Source organism: Gymnoscopelus microlampas (assembly GCF_963454915.1).
Source record: "Gymnoscopelus microlampas genome assembly, chromosome: 1".
Classification (NCBI taxonomy): domain Eukaryota; kingdom Metazoa; phylum Chordata; class Actinopteri; order Myctophiformes; family Myctophidae; genus Gymnoscopelus; species Gymnoscopelus microlampas.
Window position 1 is genome coordinate 48,248,268 of NC_139962.1, and position 21,118 is coordinate 48,269,385.

Consider the following 21,118-nt stretch of genomic DNA (forward strand, 5'->3'; position numbering starts at 1 on the left):
TGTTAGAAATGTTAGAAAATCCAAAATAGGAAGGCCAGGGTTAATGCGGTTAACGTGGTTTGACAGTGTATTTGCCACTCCTCACAGGTACACATTCACATTCAACATTCACACCTGGTAGTAGCAGCCCAATACCACCACAGCCTTCTATACAGCTACTGGAAACATGCCCAGTATCCTGCTAAAGGGGATAATGACTGGCTGTAGTGTAGGGCAACTTGGGAGCGTTTTTCTTTTTAGAGGGGAGCTATTTTCATTCACTCTCCTCATCTGCTGTGTGGTGCTCTGGTCTTTTTTTGCTGTCACAGCAAACTGAAGGCCTCATTTCACTATAATTTGTCATATATCGTCTGTCCCTAAATTTAGTATAACTATATACCCAATACCACCCCTCTCACATTCTTCTATGGAATACCGGCCCCCGGTTCTCTATTGTTGGCCACTGGGCAGTTCTGCTTGAGTGGTTGTGAGTGTGTGTGTGTGTGTGTGTGTGTGTGTGTGTGTGTGTGTGTGTGTGTGTGTGTGTGTGTGTGTGTGTGTGTGTGTATACTTTATGTGTGTGTATATATATATATATATATATATATATATATATATATATATATATATATATATATATATATATATATATATATATATATATATATATATATATATATATATATATAATATATATTCAGTATTAGTTGGGGTTGAGGAGAACCCATCAGGGAGACTTTAGAAAAGCGTGGCAGGTGGGGGATGACTGATAGCGGTTTATCTGCAGACAGCAGCTCCCGGCAGCGGGTGGGAGGCTAATGGACGTCACTGCTCTTTGAGAGACATGCTGTGGATACCTGCTGCCTGTCCACGCTAGGAGAGAGGAGATAACTATGGAGAGAGATGGACGAGGGAGTGAGAGAGAGAGAGAGAGAGAGAGAGAGAGAGAGAGAGAGAGAGAGAGAGAGAGAGAGAGAGAGAGAGAGAGAGAGAGAGAGAGAGGGGGGGGGAGGGAGGGAGGGAGAGAGAGAGAGAGAGAGAGGGAGGGGGAGAGGGAGGGAGGGAGGGAGAGAGAGAGAGGGAGGGAGAAGATACTGTAGCTCTGGAGAGAGTGGTAGGAGGAGCAAGAGAGCAGAGGAGGCAAAAAGTAATAGGGATGGAGAGAATGAGAGTCGGGGAGGGGGGGGGTGGAGGAGAGAAAAAGATAGGGCCGAGAGATAGAGAGAGAGAACATGACACGGAAAAAGATAGGGGGAGAGAGAAGATTAATGTTACAGAGAGAGTCAGGGAAAGAGAGACGGGGTGAGAGACGACACGGGAAAAGATGGAGGGAGAGAGGAACAGTGAGAGATAGAAAGAGAGAGAGAGAGAGAGAGTGTGTGCATGCATGCCTAGCTAGTTATCAGGGCTCTTTAAGAGTTCCTGCTGGTTTCCAGAGACGTCCTACTGGGACCGTAGAGGAGCTCCAACCCCAGGTAGGAGACTCCCAGCTGGGCATGCTATAATCCCCCCGCCGCCACGCTGCTATGCTCTCTCCATCCTGCTAATCCAATCTCTTCCCCACCATGCCGAGGGACAAGCAGGGCACTAATCCAGTTTACACGGCAAGCAGCGGCACAGCAAAGCACTCCCCTTCCCTGCCGAGCTAAGCTGTGCTGAGCCATGCCAATTCTATCCCAGTGGTGCTGAGAGAGACAGACAGGGGTAATTACAGGGACAATTATTTTATTTTTATGATGTGTTTAGGGATTTTTTTTCTTCCCTCACTGTGTTGGAATTACATTGATATAGAAGCATAGACTGTCCATTCTCTGTTTGTCTCTGTGAATTGGCACAGTCATTCAGAATGTCAATTCGCAATTTACCGCATACAACCATGTTGTCCTGTCACTGCTGACTCTTACTGGTTTGGTATTGACAACCACGTATCTCTTCCGATACACTTGATTTCACCTGCCACTTCTTTGACCCTTCTACTTCTTCTTTCATGTATCGTCAGATAGCCAGCTCAGTGCTCAATGCCCTCGTCTCTGGTCCTGTGTCGAAGAGGCCGGCTTCTGAAGGCGGTCTATAAAGGGGGCAGGCGGTAATTATATGTTCCGCTGTCTGCTCAGATTTGCCGCACTCGCATGCTGCGCTGTCTGCCAAGCCCCACTTCTTCATAGATTATTTGAAGTGGCCGAACCCAGTGCGTAGGTGGTTGAGCAGGGTCCATTGCCGACGTGGTACTGTAGGTCAACACTACATCCCAGATGTGGATTCTTGTGGGTCCGGCCATCTCCTACTCCTGCTTCCAAGATGCCATGTGCCTTCAGTTAATTGACAGGTCCTCAGGGATAGTAGGGATGGGGGGGATTTGAGCCTGCTTGGAGGTGCCAATGTTGTTGCGATGTCATGAATGATGTGCCAGTCATGTTTCTGGGCTTTCCTTGCCAGGGCGAGAGAAGCAGCCTCCCTTCGAAGGCAGCCAGGGCGATTCCCGCAAGGACTGGCAGGTGGAACAAAGGAGTGGGCTTCATGCAGCCAGCTATGATCCGGCACATCGACTGGTAGTGGGCAAGAACTTTATTCCTTTGCCACCTGGACGCTCTAGACGGTTGAATCTAGACTGGCCTCGTTGCAAAATTCTTCAAAGTGACAGCTTGCATGGTGGTTTAACACAGTGTGACATTTTTGACAATCTTTCTCTAACTAACTGTCTTTCTCCACTGAAGTCTAAAATGAAAGGAATTACCCTTTCATTTAAGACTGCAGTAGAGAAAGACAGGGCAGTGAGTAAATTGAGAGTGGCTTACATGCAACAACACCCATGGTCTTGCTCTGTCAGCTACTGGGAGCTGCCCAGTACAACTGTTGCCCTTAGTTGAAATACCGCCACTCACCACTTGAAATGGATGCTTTTCGAATTACAGGAAAGATAGCAGTGTGTAATCAACTTTCCTGTTAAGATGAAGTTAGAGAGTGTTTATCTGTGGCACAGTTAGTATACTCCACTCCACGTGTGTGTCCGTGTGCATATGCACGTTTGTGAGGCTGAGTCAGGGGCGGACTGGCCATTTGGCATACCGGGCATATGCCCGGTGGGCCGCTGGGCCAGTGGGCCGCTGGGCACTTATAATATTTTTGCTCCCGTTTTATGATTATTACGGTCATTTCCGGGTTGCGCGGCCCAATTATTAGTTACGTTTATGTTTTGGCTGGGATGCTTTCCAGCAGTGGCCTCAGTGCGGCTGCAGAGTTCATGTGCAACCTAGGCGGTGGCCTATGCTTTACATAAGGTTGCACTGGGCTGAAAAAGTGAAACGCTCTTTTTTTTCAGGCTGCCCCCCCCCCCCCCCCCCCCCCGAGCGTGCACACGTGTGTGTGTGTGTGTGTGTGTGTGTGTGTGTGTGTGTGTGTGTGTGTGTGTGTGTGTGTGTGTGTGTGTGTGTGTGTGTGTGTGTGTGTGGTTCAGCTAACACGTGAAATAAACAAGATCGTATCACAGTTGTCAGTGTTCAGGATATGGAATAGAGGGGCAGGTTCATGTACTGTACTTCCACAAACATATTGAAGCACTGTGATAGTATCTGATAGGTCTTTTCTGGTCTCTCTCTCTTTCTCCCTCACCCCATTTCTGTTTCACCAGTTTGAGTTTGAAATGGTGTCTCAGAAGTTCATAGGGGGACGTTTTTCGATAGGCATAGTAATACACTCTAAGGTTAGAGAGTTTCGGGTATTAGGGAGGTTAGGGTATTCCTTTTTTATTTTGGCCAATAAATGGAGTGACAAATCTATCTATTTTCTCAAATCCTCCCCATCTACTGCAACACGCTGGTTAGATTAAGTTTGTAAATATTGTTTAGGTTGTTATCCACAAATATACCAAAATATTTGATGATCAGGTGACAGTAGGTGACTACTTAAAACGGAAATGATTAAATATGTGTGATTGAGATAGATTGGCCTCTATTTGGTCTTTCCTCTTGTAAATAACTTGAGAGAAAGCATCTGGAAAATATTTGTCCCTCCTGGCTTGGCCGAGTACTTCCTTTAACACATTGACTGCCAGGAATTAATTAATGAATTCATCCACCTTGCCAGCGTTTTTACCTTATTTTGACGATCCACAGAGCCACGGACAGTGTTGGCAAAGTCTACATGAACTAGTTCAGTTCATAGTTTAACTAAAGTTCATAGTTCCAAAAATGAACTAGTTTATAGTTCTTTTTTTTTCAATACGTTGCTGCGAGCTATCATTTGTCAAAATTATTGCCACAGCCCATATAGAACAGACAGCAATTATTTTATCCGTTTTAACACTGAAACTATGTGTCAGATTCATCTTAGCCAAGTATTTTATCGATTTTAACATTTTTCTACAAGTCTTAGTGACCATCCCCCCAGTTTGCCCTGGAATGTCACCAGTAAAGCCCGCATTTCTCCAAACATGTCCAAATGCTAAGTACGTATACAGTAAGGTGCTTACCCGATTGCCCCAAATGTTAACTAGGTGTCCGGAGTATTTGTGCAATGTATTAGTCCATATTTTTCAATTAAAAAGTGTTTTAATCCCATCTGTGGCCAAAAGTTCCCAGTGAAATCCAGAATTACAAATCACTTCTTTATTGAAAAACGTGGACTAATACATTGCACAAATACACCGGACACCCAGCCATTTGGGGCAAGCGGGTAAGGACCTTATATTTTGCATTTGTGAGAGAGCGCCGTTCACAAACGCCAGAATTAATGCGTTCAAAATAAAGAAATACAGTACATTCAGTTCACGTTCGCCCAAAACATGAACGAGTTCATGAACAATCGTTCAGGCACAACACTGGCCACGGAAGCGGACACGGATGTAAACAAAAGCTGTCTGGGGGGAAGGGGGGGGGGGTCTCGTCTATCCACCGGAACAAAAACATTTTTACAGCAATCGTCCATTCTGTTGTTATCGGCAGTTGAATATGGCTCGTTTTCATTAAAAAAAGGACGCATATATGCGTTCTTGGCATGCAAGTGTTGGATTTGAAAGGACGCATATATGCATTCTTGTCAGCCAATGTGTTAAGAGTGGTGCAAGAAGGTCTTAAAATTATTTATAAAATACAAAGGGGGAGCCATCTCTCCCCGGAGATTAATTGGTAGATAGAGATTTGATAGCTTATATCAATTTATAGATAGAGATCATTCCAGACTCTCTCTATCTTCAACTGATAAGCATGGGAAGTTAATTGAGGTGAGAGAGTCTAATTTGGATAGATTCTAGCACTTTGAGATTTGTGTCAAATGTAAAGTGCGTTACAAGTCAAATTTATAATTATTATTATTATTAGACCCACATTTGTTAAGTGTAGGATTAAGTTTCATCAATCTGTAATCTCCATTTACCTCATAAAAAATGGAGACAGCGCCACTATGAAATAGTTCAGTAAATATCTACAGGGTATGCAGGTATGTGTGCCATGTGACTGTGAATAAAATGATCTGTTCCTATCCTCTGGGAGCATTTCTCTCCAAGCATCAGTCAAATCTATGTCCCGATCGTGAAAGAGATTGCCCATTGGATCTGACCACTTTGGCAAGAAAGGAGGACTTATCCGAGGATCTATTAAGCACTGTATCCAACAAAATGTCATCTCCCACCAGACGCCATCCCTGGTGCTTGAGTAATCTGGACAAAAATATTTTGGTTGAATAAGTTGTCAACAAAATTGGGTGCAAGAGCAGTAGTTAGTTAGTTAAGCACTTCAGATTAAATTGGCCCAACTTGAAAGTGCAATTCAGCGTTGTTTTAAATGAGTTAAAAGGATATGTTAAGGTTATGTCCCTAAAATCTACTTTTTTGATGATTTATAGATTTTCTTAGATACATTTTCTTGTAAAAAGTGATCCTCATAAATTGTTTAACCGTTGGTCAATAAAGTGGAATGTGTGCACAGCCACAATTGTACTACATCCCCCTGTTATTTGCACAATCCTCCCTTAACAGTATGCATAATTAATCTACTGCAGAATGCATCTGAAATAAGGTGAAAAGGTTTAGTAAATAGCCCTCTGTCTTTCTATTTATGGGTGTTTTCACACCCCGGGGATGACCTCTTGGTGAGCAAACATGCCGTTTCACACTACAGTATGTTTTCAACCTGGGGTAAAGCTGAGTGCCTGTCAAACCCAGGTTCAAAATAACATTGTGATAAACACAATGTGAAAAGAAGCAGGCCTGAACTCAGGGGTGACTCATCACGGGTCAGGGTTAAGTCACCCTTGTGCTGGATGATTGCTGGTGAAAACACCATATGGCTCTCACTGTCTCTCTCTCAGGTCAGTTGGTCTACTCTTATCAGCAACTTTCACAGGCAATTGTCTCCGGCAGGCCGATAGGCATGGCGAGAGAGTATGTTTTGCCCCCCCGTCCGTCTGTCCGGACCGTGTGTCTGTGTCTGTGTGTGTGTGTGTGTGTGTGTGTGTCCGTCCTTCTGTCTGTGAGCAGCTAATCTCCGCCACCGTTGGCCCGGTCGCTGTGAAACTGCGCACACACACTCCCTGGATGCCACAGCAGAACCTCTGCCCCACATTTTTCAGATCAGCGCTGTCATAGCGCCACCATGAGGCAAACTTTTGCAAAACAATTTTTTGCTATTACTCCTACAGATTTTGTCCAAAAACCACGCAAATCGGTACACAGTATCTCTATAGCCATGTGATCAACACGGATCTGTCTGATTTTCCATATTCCATCATGATTGGCTAAAATTGCCTTCCAAAGTTTACAGGATTGGTACATTATGAACAAAATACCTCAAATCATGAACGCAGCATGCGATTTCCGTGAAATATTCCACAGAGATTCCCACTTGGCCCAGGAAGAAATGCCACTTGAAAACGTTCACATCAGCCCCATGGTGGCGCTATAACAGGCCGATTCACGTTTTTAGCTATAACTGCACCAATCTGTGTGAAACTTTGCACCCACACTCCCTAGAGGCCAAGGAAAAACCTTTGCCCTGCATTTTTCACATATACCTTTTAGAGCGCCACCAGGAGGCTGAGTTTTGTAATACACATTTTTTGCTCTTACTCCTTCAGATTCTGTCCAAAAATCACGCAAATCGGTATACAGTATCTCTATAGTCATGTGATCAACATGGATGTGTCCGATATTTCATATTCCATCCAACTTGGCTAACATTGCCTTCCAAAGTTTGCAGGATAGGTCCCTTTTGAACAAAATTCCTCAAATCATGAACGCAATGTGCGATTTCCGTGAAATTTTGAGCGCACATTCCCACTAGGCCGAGGAAGAAATGCCACCCTTTTCACCTTGGCCTGTTATAGCGCCACCAGGAGGCCATAATAACCTACCTGACCTGGCGGAGACTTGTGCTCCAAGGAGGACTTTTTCTAGTTAACCATCATTCAGAGGTAAAGGATAATTCCTTTTAACAGGTCGTTCATGAAAGTCCCTGCGGTCTTGTTTCCAATGAGAACCTGTGAGCAATTAGGGGTTAAGAGTCTTGCTCAGGGTCCTACAGTATACTACTTTAGAAATGTTGTTACAGGGATTGTTTTCCATTTCAGATTAACTACTAAATGCTGTCATTTCAAACTCTCTCTCTCTGTAATCTTCAATGTCTGATTATTAATTCCATGTGCTAGTTATCACCCGCTTGAAATGTAGCCAACATTCACTTCTCTCGTTTTCTCTCTGTTTCTGTTTCTCTTTCTCGCGCTCTTGCTCTCTCTCTCCATCTCTCAAAGCCGTAGAGAGAGACTCTCTAGCCTCTTCATTAAGGGGTTAAACTTGGTGCGTGTATCGCGCAGCTGTTTGTGGTGCTGGGTGCACAGTAGGCCTGTCCCCGACTAAGGATTTGTTTAGTCGAATCTAATTGGCGACTAATTGCCAATAGTCGACTGGCAGTCGACTAATGTAAAAAAAAATATATAATAATATATATATATATATATTTTTTTTTTTGGGCCAAAATACATTTTATTTCAAAGGGCCAAGTCTAAACAGTTTGTTTTGTGTCTCCAGCAGAGTTTCTAGTGTCTCTATCTCTCTCTGGAAGAGGTTGCACATGAACTCTGCAGCCGCACTGAGGCACTCCAACACAAACAATACCAATACAAAGACGAGGAATAAGAAGAATAAAGTGGAAGTTACGTGTGGTTGCAGGTTTAGACATGGCCAAAAAGCAATTTATAACATTTTTGGCAAAAAAAATAAATAAATCGACTAGATTCGACTAAGAGACACGCAGTCGACTCGGACCCCCCGCGACTAACCAGTCGACTAGTCGACGTGTCACGTGAAGCTTGACCAATGTTAGCTTGGTGGACACACGGAAGGACGAGAACGAAAACATACTCTACTGGTGGAGACAAAAAGGGCTGTGTGACAAATATAAATTAGCCTTTTATCTGAAGTAAGCTGCACTCTATTTTCCTGGATGTTTACTGTAGTAACAGTGGGTTGACTAGCAGTGATAACACACAAAGTGGTCTTACCCTGTAGTAATCAGTACTGTATATGTCCCGGGACATGCCAAAGTCTCCGATCTTGACGAGGAGTCCGTTCCCGACGAGGCAGTTCCTGGTTGCCAGGTCTCTGTGGACAAAGTGCTGTGAGGAGAGGTAAACCATCCCAGAGGCAATCTGTGTGGCGACGTGCAGCATCTGAGACAAACCCAGCTCCCCATTAGACTGCAGAGGCTGACCGTCCACCAAGATCATAGCATCAGGACCGTGGGCTCTGCCGGGGAAGAGTAAATTAAAGAGAGAAGGCAGAGTTCAAACACAGATCCCTGTTAGAAAGTGACCTCATAGCATCAGGACTTTGTGCTCTGGAAGAGAGAGGAGGAGGTATTTTATATTGAGTCTTTGACAGTGTGCTGGGGTGCTTGGATGGATGGGTGGGTGGGTGGATGATAGATAGATAGATGTAGATAGATAGACAGACAGACAGCTCACTATATCCCCCCCCCCCCCTCTCTCTCTCTCTCTCTCTCTCTCTCTCTCTCTCTCTCTCTCATTAGACCAAGTACTAATTCCAACCACATCTCATCTGCATGCTGTTTAATTAGGTAGATGTGACCTGCAGAATGAGAGGAGGATTAGAGTTGCACCTGGAATGAAAGAGTTTCATCACTTCATACTCTGCCTCTCATTCACAGAGGATCAGAAACACACAGAGAGAGAGAGAGAGAGAGAGAGAGAGAGAGAGAGAGAGAGAGAGAGAGAGAGAGGAGAGAGGGAGAGAGGGAGGGAGAGAGAGAGAGAGAGAGAGAGAGAGAGAGAGAGAGAGAGAGAGAGAGAGAGAGAGAGAGAGCAAGAGCGAGAGCACTCTCCATCGCAACATGGAGTCTTCCTGGCGGTTCCTTTTAAAGGCGCTCACACACATGCAGCAACACAGACAGACAAACAGACAGGTGGACAGACAGAGACAAATGGACACAAATAGACAGAGAAACAGGCAAACACAAATACAGGCACACACACACACACCAAGCCAACTCAAAGCACTTGGAATAGAACACCTTTATCCCAAACTCTGCACGGAAGCAATCACCTAAATTGTATTCCTCCATTACCAGAGCACTGAGTGTACTCCTCACAATAGCTCACATCATACCTGTCATGGAAACATATTTACAATAGTCCCAAAACAATTACATTTTTCCAATGTTTAGGTAATTTGTGGGTCATTTTCTTTGCAAATACAGTTTTATGTTTGTATACACATACTGTCGAGTAATTTGGCCATGTTTCATATATAGTAAGCTGCCTGCTCCAAATTCACATTTTTTATTCTAAACATTAACCTGGAGATTAACATCCCTTGCATGCATCTCAGTTTAACTATAGTTGTTTGTTTTTTGTACAACCACGAACGTATGTGTACGATTCAAATGAGTAAATGTTTCCTACATAAATATCAACAATATTTCATAAATTAAAAAATAAATCTTATTAGATTTACGTCCCAGGGAGACATCACATTTCTCTTTTGGGTCTCGAACTAAAAAGGTTGGGAACCACCAGTCTAGTTATAGACTGTGTATTGAATTGGTTGTTATAACCGGCTCAGGTCTACATGCGTAGTATTATAAATATGATATATAGTATTAAGCATAAATACATATGTGAGTATAGTTGAATAAAAAAATACATGAGTTTGAAGTATGTCACCTGAGGAACTTGTTGAGGTCTCCATGTTTCATGTACTCAAACACCATGATGAGCGGATCCCCATCCACACACACCCCGTAGAACTTAACAATGTGGTCGTGTTGGAGGTTGGTCAGAAGCTCCGCTTCTCTCTGAAAGTCCTTTCTTGCGGACAGATTGGGCTCCTTCAGAGTCTGTGGGGGGTACATACGATAAATGCATTCATAAACTGTAATTTGTCACTTTGACAAACTAAAGTGTTTGTGAATGTGTAGTGAAATTTGATTCGTTATGGGTAAAATATGGTGCACTGGGGAAATACAAACTGAATGCATTAATAAATTACTTTCAACAGAAATTTGTTACAAAGTGGTTTCACAGAGCATCAAAGTCCAGGGAGAACACTGCCATCTACAAGGTCGGGGATAGGTTGAATGGTGCATAATCTACGGTATAATACAGCGTTGGATGTATATTAATATCATGATAATGTATAATAACATATATTTTAACAATGCTTACGTATAATGTAGTGTGTTTCTTTTTTGCAGCAAACTGTCAACCAAAACCTTTGTCACACCGGTGGGAATATCTGCATCAAACTACCGCGGCTATGGTCAAATCTAATAACACTGGGAGCTCAGACATCCATAAGAAGGGTTTTATTAAATCCTATTTTTTATCACAATCTCATCTCTTACATGGTAAGATAAGTAAATGCCCTGCAGTACCACTGTTTATTGTGAGACCAAGGGTGGGCGGCATAAATATTTGAATACATTAGAACAAATGTTTTATTTGTACAAACTTTACATGTGTAAAAAGTGACCATGTCTGATCTGTTGGAGTGGAGTCAGGAGAATAGAAGTACAACTTGTTGTCAGAAGCAATAATACATCGCCCCCTCAACCACCATGGCTGTGGTGCCTTTGAGCAAACCCCTTCCATCTATTTGGTCCACTGAAGCTCTTCAGTGGCCAACAGGCAGCTCCAACAGCCAAAGGCAACAACTGTGGTTGTACTGGGCAGCTCCCAGTGGCCATGAGTAGAGGGATGAGGTTGTACTGGGCAACTGTATGAATGTGAAGCAGGAGGTAGTAGCTGTAGGTATACATGTATTCAGTCAACTTTCTCTGAACTAATAAAAGCAAAAATCAATCACCATCCTGGTTTCCCGTTTGGTGAGTAAAACTGATTAAACATTTAACATTCTTATCCCTGGCTGAAACAATAAAGGTAAAGTCAATTTTACATTGTGTATTTGGCAGTGAACTCTCTATATTTCTTCCCAATACAAAGTGGATTTGTGTTCTTTGTGTCAAAGTAAGTTCTCTCCCATCTGATTTATACATTCTGTTTCTGCTGTTAGACCATAGCAGGAGGTGTGTGTCTGTGTGTCCGTGCGAGCGTATGTGTGTGCGTGCATGGGCGTGTGTGTGTTTTGTGAGAGAGTGCAAGGCAATATAATATAGATATAATATATCGTCGGTGTCCAGCCGGGACCAGCTAACTCCATTTTCAGTTTTTTTTTTTTGTTCATAAATCGACGCTATTGAACACCCTTCACATCTGTGTAAAAAATCTAAACATTTGAACCAATGAAAAGTTAAAGTATTAAAAAGCGCCTCAGACGAAAACTCCCAACTCCATTGGATCCTCAAACTGTCCGTCAAAAACAAACAACTCCCCCCCTCTCCTCTACACAGAGCTACAGCACAGCATTAGCAGTGCGCGGTGCGCAGTGAACGAGGAGGAATAACACGTAAACAGACTCCCGTAGTATGTTAAAACTATGCAGTGTACCTGTTTATCAAACAGCACTGACGCTAATGTTATGAAAACAAGTAATTATATTTCTAAAATCTATGAAGTGTTTAATGAGCATTGTGATAAGAAGAAAGACGTTCATAGCATTTCTGTCGCGCTAGTGTTCTACTACCGCTTAGCAGAAGTTATTGTAATATTTAAAGTCCTGTTTATTGTTGTAGGCCTATATAATAAGTGTCATGAAGCATCAGGGCATTAATTCACACGTTGTTGTGATGCATTGTGAGCTTGGAGATCCATTGTTAGCTTTTGGGAATCTGTACCCTTTTGAAACCTCTCTCAGCAGCGAGTGGAGCTACTGTTGTTTGGACACCTAACTCCATTTCAGCTTGATTTCTGCTCGTCTGAAACTTCTAACTCCACTCGCGCTGGGTAAAGTGTTGATTTACCCGCGATTTGGGTAAAGTGTTGATAATGTAATGACACATGCAAGTATCTCACAATATATACAGTCACTATACCAACTTTGACGAGGTAGTATTGCTTTGTTTTAAAAATATAAGGTTTTCTTCATTTTCTGAAAAACGTATATCTTGTTTTTTCGTTTCCTGAACAATGAGCGTTTTGGAGTTAGCAGTTTCGGGCTGGACAGCAGAGATATATACGTATATGAACTGTACATGTTTTCTACATGTGTGTGTGTGTGTGTGCGTGTGCGTGTGCGTGTGTGTGCGTGTGTGTGTGTGTGTGTTAGTGTTAGGGCATTCACGAATAGTGATTTTTAGCATACGAATTATTCGACCTATGAGTATTCGAATATTCGATTAGATTATAAAAAATAAAATAATAATAAAACAAAAACGTTTTTTTTTTTTTTTTTTTTTTTCCAATGGCATTGATGACTCGACTCAAGGAATGCTATTTTTTGATAGAATAATCGAATAGTGGTTTGATAGTCGAATAGTCGGTTTGATAGTCGAATATTCGAATATTCGATTATTCTGTTAAGGCCCTAGTGTGTGTGTGTGTGTGTGTGTGTGTGTGTGTGTGTGTGTGTGTGTGTGTGTGTGTGTGTGTGTGTACACGTGCAGTAGAAAGCGAGGTAGTCTTGTGTACAGGTACATAAGAGATTGAAATGATGTTGTTCTGGTTGCATTGTCAGCATCAATAATAATAGTAAACATACACCAACAAATAAAGGAATTATCAGTCTATTTGCACGTATGTACGTGCTCTCTATACTGTATATACAGTACATTGGTTCAACAAAACAAGGACAAAAATATGATCTCTATGATATTCTCCCCCTAATTTATGTCGACGGAGGCACTTGGAAATATTGTTTTGGAGCTACGCCCAGACAAGGACCATTCTCTTAAGGAGGACAGCAGTTTGGGCTGGGTAATAGAATTTTATGGCATGATGCATCCACTCCTCCATACAGCTGAAGTACTGTGAGAACGTACGATGAAGCGCATAAAATCTCTCTGGCAACACTTAAATACTAAACGAGGACGTATGAATAAAATGTGTTTCCATCTGCGGGGGCCATTCTATCAATAACAACACTGTCAGGATGGAAGTCAAGGAGTCAAGGACGAGCGTTGATCAGAGAGAGAGAGAGAGAGAGAGAGAGAGAGAGAGAGAGAGAGAGAGAGAGAGAGAGAGAGGGCACAAAGGAAATGGATGGAGGGAACGAGAGGGAATGAAGGAGAAGGGTATGAAAGAGAGAGGATAAATGGCAGCAGGAGCAAGGGGGAAGAGAGAGGAGGGAGTGAAGGAAAGAGACGGGAGGGGGAATGTAGAGAGAGAGAACGGAGAGGGAAAGAAAGTGTGAGAGATATAGAAAGAGAGAGGGTGAGAGAGAGAGAGAGAGAGAGAGACAGAGAGAGAGAGAGAGAGAGAGAGAGAGAGAGAGAGAGAGAGAGAGAGAGAGAGAGAGAGAGAGAGAGAGAGAGAGAGAGAGAGAGAGAGAGAGAGACTCGTGACGTGATCAACATCGCCTGTTGTTGATTACATGTTGAGCACCTTTTTCTTGGTGCTCCAGTAAGTGGTGTTGCTGGTGTTATTGGATGTTTGTGCTCCTGACATCTCCATCAGAGCATGATATGTTATCTGCAGACCGCTCCACATTCTGCTTCATAGTCCTGATGCTCTGCTCTACACAATGTCACTTATATGTATACACAAAGGAAAAGTATATACTGTAAAGTATATAGTTGCATTGTTGTAATAGTAGGCCTACTAGTTGTTGTAGTATATTTGTCTGTATCTGTGTTTGTTGTATCTCATGTGTTAGCTGTGTGTGCCTGTATTGTGTTACGTAGTGACGCGCCCGTGCGTGCGTGCGTGCGTGCGTGCGTGCGTGCGTGCGTGCGTGCGTGCGTGCGTGCGTGCGTGTAGCAGAGTGGCTCACAACCTCAGCCTGATGCCCTGAAAGTCTAATATCTCCCCCAAACTATAGGGAATTCCCTTTGGCTTAGTGGTTAAGATGATGGCTTTCCACGCGGGGGGCCTGTGTTCGAATCCCGCGTGATATGTGTATGTGTGTGTGTGTGTGTGTGTGTGTGTGTGTGTGTGTGTGTGTGTACCTTCACAGCAACCAGCATCTTCTCCTGACTGGGGCTGAGGTTGTAACATTCTGCCAGGAACACCTTCCCAAATGCTCCCTCTCCCAACTCCCTCTTCAGAATGATGTCCCTCCGCTTAATATGCTGAACGACTGACAGAGACACAGACAGACAGTTTGGTTATTGTTTTCCGAGATGTATTGTATGTATTCTACAGTGGGCAGCATGCAGAGGTGTTGTTAACCACTTGAACCCCCAACATCCCTATTCTGAGGGAACGCTTGCCAGAAATAGCCGGTTTACAAACTCACAATAGTTGTGAGCTTATAGATGGGCTATTTTTAGCAAAGAGATTTGGTATAGAGTGAAACAAGAGCGTACCAATTACATGAATTAATTAATTATTTGCAACTCAGGTCTGTTTGACTAAGTACAGGCTTTAAGTGGTTAATATCTTCAAACATTGGGGGCTTAGCCCAGCCCAGAAGACTTTAGATTTTCAGTGCAACATGTTCCAAGTTATTTCAGAGTAAAATTAATATAAGATGTGACACAGTTCACACCACTACAGTATATCAACTGTCTCAATTACTCTGTTTTGCCAAGAAAACATTTTATTAATCACTGTCGTACTTTTGGGTAATTAGTATGGTGAAAACCATTGATACAGACTAGCTTCTTCAACACCAATGGCAGGTTTAGACTCATCTGCTACAACAACAGGAGATTACTTTTCCTCCATCTCCTCCAGCCTCACCTGCGACTCAATACCTAAGTTATTGCCTTGATGATCTTTCTTGGAAAACATCTCCTTATATCCATAGTTAATTAGCTTGCCAGATGACAACGACAGGGTTCAAGGTTACTTTATTTTGTCTCCCTTGGGAGATATTTGTCTTGGAGTCGAGGCTCTGTCCCTCTCTTTCTCTATCTCTCCCTGTCTCTCTCTCTCTCTCTATCTCTCCATCTCTCTCACTCACACAAGCGCCAACTAATGTAAAGTAGATCTAAGATCTGCTACTTGAATGACCCTTTTTGAGCTCGGGGCACTGCTGCCTGAGCCATTTAGAGAAGTGGAGCACGGGCCCTCGCACTGTTTCAATGGCGGAGCCCCCCCCCCATGAGTTCTATATGGGTAATTTTGAATAATAATTAGAAAAGTGCTCCTCGATCATTCTCCTGGTGGCACTATAATAGGCCAATGTGAAAAGGGTGGCATTTATTATTAGGCCTTTCACGGCAATCGGACACTGGATTCATGATCTGAGGCATTTTGTTCCAAAATTTTGTTTTGCTAAATTAGACCTGGTGGTGGCGCTATAACAGGCCAATGTGAAAAGGGTGGCATTCCTTCCTAGGCCTAGTGGGAATATGCGTGCAAAATGTCACGGAAATTGCATGCTGCGTTCATGATTTGAGGCATTTTGTTCAAAACGAACCAATCCTGCAAACTTTGGAAGCCAATCTTAGGCAATCAGGATGGAATATAGGAAATCAGACAGATCCGTGTTGATCACATGACTGTAGAGATACTGTGTACCGATTTGTGTGATGTAGTATGAAAAAAATTGTTTTGCACAAATCGGCCTCCTGGTGGCGCTATAACAGGCCAATCTGAATAATTCGGGCCAGAGGTTCTGAATTGGCATCCAGGGAGTGTGTGTGCACAGTTTCGCAGTGTCCGGGCCAACGGTGAGATCAGATACTCACAGACAGACGGACGGACGGACGGACGGACGGACGGACAGGGTGCAAAACATAATCTCTCGCCATGCCTTTCGGCCTGGCAGAGACAATAAATAAATACGAATGAAAATACTTAAATACTTATTTAATAGAATCTGAACCCACTTTTGAAATCATTCACACATAAACACAATGTTTTTTGAAGGATTTGGTGAGTTAATATATAGCCAGCTTCATGTTTGAACAGAACTGACAGGCACCAGTCTTTCTATTAATTATACAGAAGCTATTGATAATTATTTGTACACTGTTGTTGAAATGTTGTACATTTGTGAACTGTGCACTGACGCCCAAAATAGTCTAAATAACCTTTATGTGAGCTTGATGCTGTGCAGTGTGTGTTGTCGTTGATTTGAATTCATATATTATCATTGCTTGAGTTGCTGTAAGCCCCGCCGCCGTTAAACATACGGGTGTGCATGGTCCTGTGTTGTTGTTAAGCAAGTTCTCTGATCTTAGTACCATAAAGTATTCATGCAGCTATGGCTCGAGGTGTTTCACGGGGCCACGCGACATCGCGCAAAGACACTCGACTCGCGCTTGTGTCTCCATCACCCAAACACTAAATCCGGCACCTGTGGCTCCGGGGCTATTCATGAAACATCCAGGGGCTGTAGCCCCGGACACTCACCCCTAATGGCGCCCGTGGCAGCACACAAACAGACAAAAGACAGAGAGGGGGGGAGAGAGAGAGAGAGAGAGAGAGAGAGAGAGAGAGAGAGAGAGAGAGAGAGAGAGAGAGAGAGAGAGAGAGAGAGAGAATTAGAGAGAATTAGAGAGAGAGAGACTTTCTGACTTAATGGTGAAAAACAACAGGCGACAGTACAGAAGCATAGAGAGACAGAGAAACAGAATGACAGAGATGGAAAGGGAGGGAGTCCAACTATTACTTGGAAATACAGTAAAATAGTTTGTATTGTTTTGATATGTTTATAATTATAATGTCTCGTAATATGTTGCAAACTTCTTGTGAAATCACTGCAAGACTACAATAAAGGTTTTTGTTTGACTTTTAGAAATAGGATAATTAAATTGGGGCGTGGGAAAAGCTGTTGAGAGGGTGCAAATGTAAAGGGAATGTGAGATGATAGAGTAAAAGGGCGAGAGAGAGAGAGAGAGAGAGAGAGAGAGAGAGAGAGAGAGAGAGAGAGAGAAAGAGAGAAGAGAGAGAGAGAGAGAGAGAGAGAGAGAGAGAGAGAGAGAGAGAGAGAGAGAGAGAGCGCAAGACATGAGGCAGAAGAATAAGAAAGCAAGGCAATATGAGAAAAAGACAGACAGACAGACAGACAGACAGTTTTTATCTGTTTTTCCTTGGCTCATCATGACCAGCCTTTTCATAAAGTTTTGAGCAAATCTGTTATTTTCTGCTATTGAAAATAAAATGCCGTTCTCAAACCCAAGACGTAGAGAGGGTAACAACTCAGCAAAAAACCTGTTAAAACGACAGAGGCGCATCATCCGGCCGGTGCCCCTGAGTTGAGCCATCAGAGGCACCGGCAAGCTAGTAACAGACGAGCAAGTTGCCGTGTCAAACATTGCAAAGTCCGCTTCAGCCGACTCAGCTGCGTTCAAGTTGAGTACCGATAGGGACAAAATCTTAATCATCATTATCATCACCCCCACCAGCATGCAACGTCACAGGTACCCCCGAAACGCCAAATAGTGCCATATGGTCAAATCCGTCCCCAGCCATCACCCGTTTGATGGCACGGGTGTGAAAATGCGTTGGACAGACAGACAGACAGATACAGTATGTGTGCATACGTGCGTGCGTGTTTATGTTTTGGGAGGTTTTTCGCCTCCTACGGCTGAAGTGTATTGTGTGTTAATGCCAACAGTTCGGTCCAGACTCCCAGAAAGGACAATCACAGCTTGGCAGCTCAACGTTATTGCCTCTTCGAGAGTAAAGTGTCAGAATAAAGAGAGTGTTGTCAACGTAATGCAGTCTAAATTCAGCCTGCTTTAAAGGACCATTTCAACAGAGAAAAAAAATTCAATATCAATTTACCTCATCTCGTAAATGTCCCAGAAAGAATAAAATATATTGCACCAACACATCGATGGTATTGCCTCTCATGAACTGTTAACGGGAACAGTGCTGATTTTATAAAAAAATATATAATAATCTTAAGTGTGCCGTGTCTCTATAAAATCTGAGTCACTCACTCTAGATCAGGGGTGGGCAACTTTGATGAAAGAAAGGGCCATCCTGCACTCACTTCAGGAGGTCACATTGCATATAATGTCGAGCAGACACGTCTTATCTCTGTATTCTAACTTTTTTCGTGAATTAATGCCGTACTTCGCCATTCTATGTCACACAAAAATAGCTAAAATAGCCGAAGCTTAAAACGCTTCTACATCTGCTGTTTTTGCTATTTTTGAATTGGAATCCTTATCATTTTTTGCTATTTTTGAATTGGAATCCTTATATTTTTTTGCTATTTTGTATACATACATTGGACATAAAAAGACAATAGAAATGTAATACTAGTCATTAAAGAGGTGGTGCCATGGTTTTGCACTTTTTCTGTTTTTCATGTGTCTATGAGGTTGATAGAACTTCATTAAGCCCCCTGGTGGTGTTTGTATGGTGTTTTATGTCTTCTCTGACTATTTTGAGTTTCTTCCTGGAGGCTGAAACCTTGAGGGTCAAACATGCCAATAGAAAAACAGCACTTCAATGACACAGTAAAAAGATACCCTCCCCCTCATTATCATAACACAACAGGTGTGGGCATGAGGAGGAGGAGGGACTATGACAGGTGGGTGGTGCTAAGGTGGTGGAGGAGGTGCTAAGGTGAGAACCAGGTATACTTAATGAACTGGAGGCGTGTCCACATAAAAACATAATTTTAACCATTTCTGTACACTTTTTTGAAAAAAAATCTTCCTCCTAGTATAACCATAATACCTGATGATTATGTCTTTGGGGGGGGGGGGGGGGAATCACTGAAAATCACGGCACACCGTCTTTAAGCTACTAATATAGATTGAAATAATTAAAACGGGTCATGTTTGCATGTTTGGAATTGTAACAGCTGAAATTAATAATATATCGGTACTCCGATATTAACCTGGGGGCCGCATTAAGTGAAGGTGGGGGCCGCATGTGGCCCCCGGGCCTCCAGTTGCCCATGTAAGCTGTAGATGCACAGAATTGCGCACTTCGTTTTTTTTACCTCCACTGTCAAGGGGTTCGAATCCACCGTGTTGCATCTTGCCGAGCGTATACGAACGCAATTGGCCGTATTCAGGGGGAGGGAAGCAATCTTTGTCACTGCCAGGGCCGGACTGGGACCAAAATTCAGCCCTGGCATTTTGGTCCAAACCGGCCCACGTGAAGTGTTTCACTGCTTCAGCCCAGCCCTGTACATGAACTCTGCAGCCGCACTGAGGCCCCTGCTGGAAAGCATCCCAGCCCAAACATTAACGTAACTAATAATTGGGCGGTGCGACCCGGAAATGACCGTAATAATCCTAAAACGGGAGCAAAAATATTTTTCTAAAAAAAAATATATATATCTTCTTTTTTTTGGGGCCCAGCGGGCCACCGGGCATTTGCCCGGTACGCCAAATGGCCAGTCCGCCGCTGGTCACTGCACATACTCGGGCTGGGGCGGCACCTGTCAGCGGGGAATGTTTGAATGGGAGGAGTCGGACGGAGGTGCTACGTCCTCCTGTTGGGGACTCCTTACTTAGGTGAGCCAGTAGGGTACAACAGCAGTGGCAAGCAGTGGGGGAAGATAATTGACGAATGTGTTTACTTCCCATGTGGAATACAGTATAAATGTTTAGTACAGGGGTCTTCAACAGGGGGTCCGGGACCCCTAGGGGGTCCTCAGAGCTACTATAGGGGGTCCGCCAAATCTTTGTGTGATAGGATTTTAGTTTCCTTACATTAAGCACTTGAACCCTAGAATTCTTTTTCTGAGGGGAACATTAGCCGAAAATAGCAGATTTACAAGCTCTCAACGACTCACGCTGCGAGGCGTTGAGAGCTTAAACGCCTCGCATAAAATGCCTTATCAATGTTTATATTGATAATAAAATGCCTTATCAATGTTCATAGTCATGCATACAACTTACAGTAGAGGTATAACAAGGTTTGTAAAGTGTTATAAGTAGTGGACATAATGTATTATAAGTTCAACAGTCCTGGGTTACACGGCATTATAACTACCATAACTGTAGCTAGTTATAAAGACACACAGAGAACTGTATTATACATTTGTTTCTCTCTGCGTGCTGTCCAATCCAGTTTGCACTATAGGCCAATGAAAGTGAAGTTATCCCCCTGTCACGATCATGGAACTCTGTCCCTGCCGTGTGTCCCCCTTCCCTGTCAGTTTTACCCTGCTGTGACTTTGCCCTGCATGCTCCTAATTCTCCTCGGCCAATCTACCCTCCCCTCCCTGTGGCCTAGAAGAGTCCAATTGCCCTGAGTTCCGTCACCTGTGAGGGGAGGACCAACTGAGCCTGTTTGGGTGAAGAGCTCCAGAGACTATTTAAGTCTTCCTTCAAAACAGACTTGAAAATCCATCTTTCATCTTTCTATCACTTCTCCCATAGAAAGGTGATGGCAATCACTGCCTACAGCCCCCCCTTTCCCCCCTTTTCTACTCTGTACATAGTGTTTTATATTTGTTGATGATATTGTAGTTTGGTGCTTTTTTTATGCTATGTTGATGAATTGAATACATAGGACCACAATGGAAACAAGTCCCCAGGACTTTTTTGTGTTATCCTTTTATTCCAAATGTATGACTGTACCCTGTGCTGTTTAATAAAGTATTCCATCAATCAATCAATCAATCAATCAGTCTGTGACTCTGTTCATGGGTCTCTGTAATGTCAGGTTCTGTTTGTATGTCAGAGTGTTCTAGTGTTATGATGTATTCTATGCG

The 21,118-nt window shown here is 43.2% G+C and overlaps 1 protein-coding gene across 1 annotated transcript in view; it reads right to left on the reverse strand.

Annotated features, from left to right (window-relative positions):
* Positions 1–21,118, reverse strand: part of ntrk3b (neurotrophic tyrosine kinase, receptor, type 3b) — a gene marked incomplete at both ends in the record, with an annotated part of 250,628 nt that overhangs the window by 16,927 nt on the left and 212,583 nt on the right. The window contains 3 exons of the mRNA XM_084052140.1: positions 8,470–8,713; positions 10,150–10,322; positions 14,487–14,617. Coding sequence (XP_083908266.1) covers positions 8,470–8,713; positions 10,150–10,322; positions 14,487–14,617 — 548 coding nt within the window. The remainder of the gene's footprint in view (positions 1–8,469; positions 8,714–10,149; positions 10,323–14,486; positions 14,618–21,118) is intronic.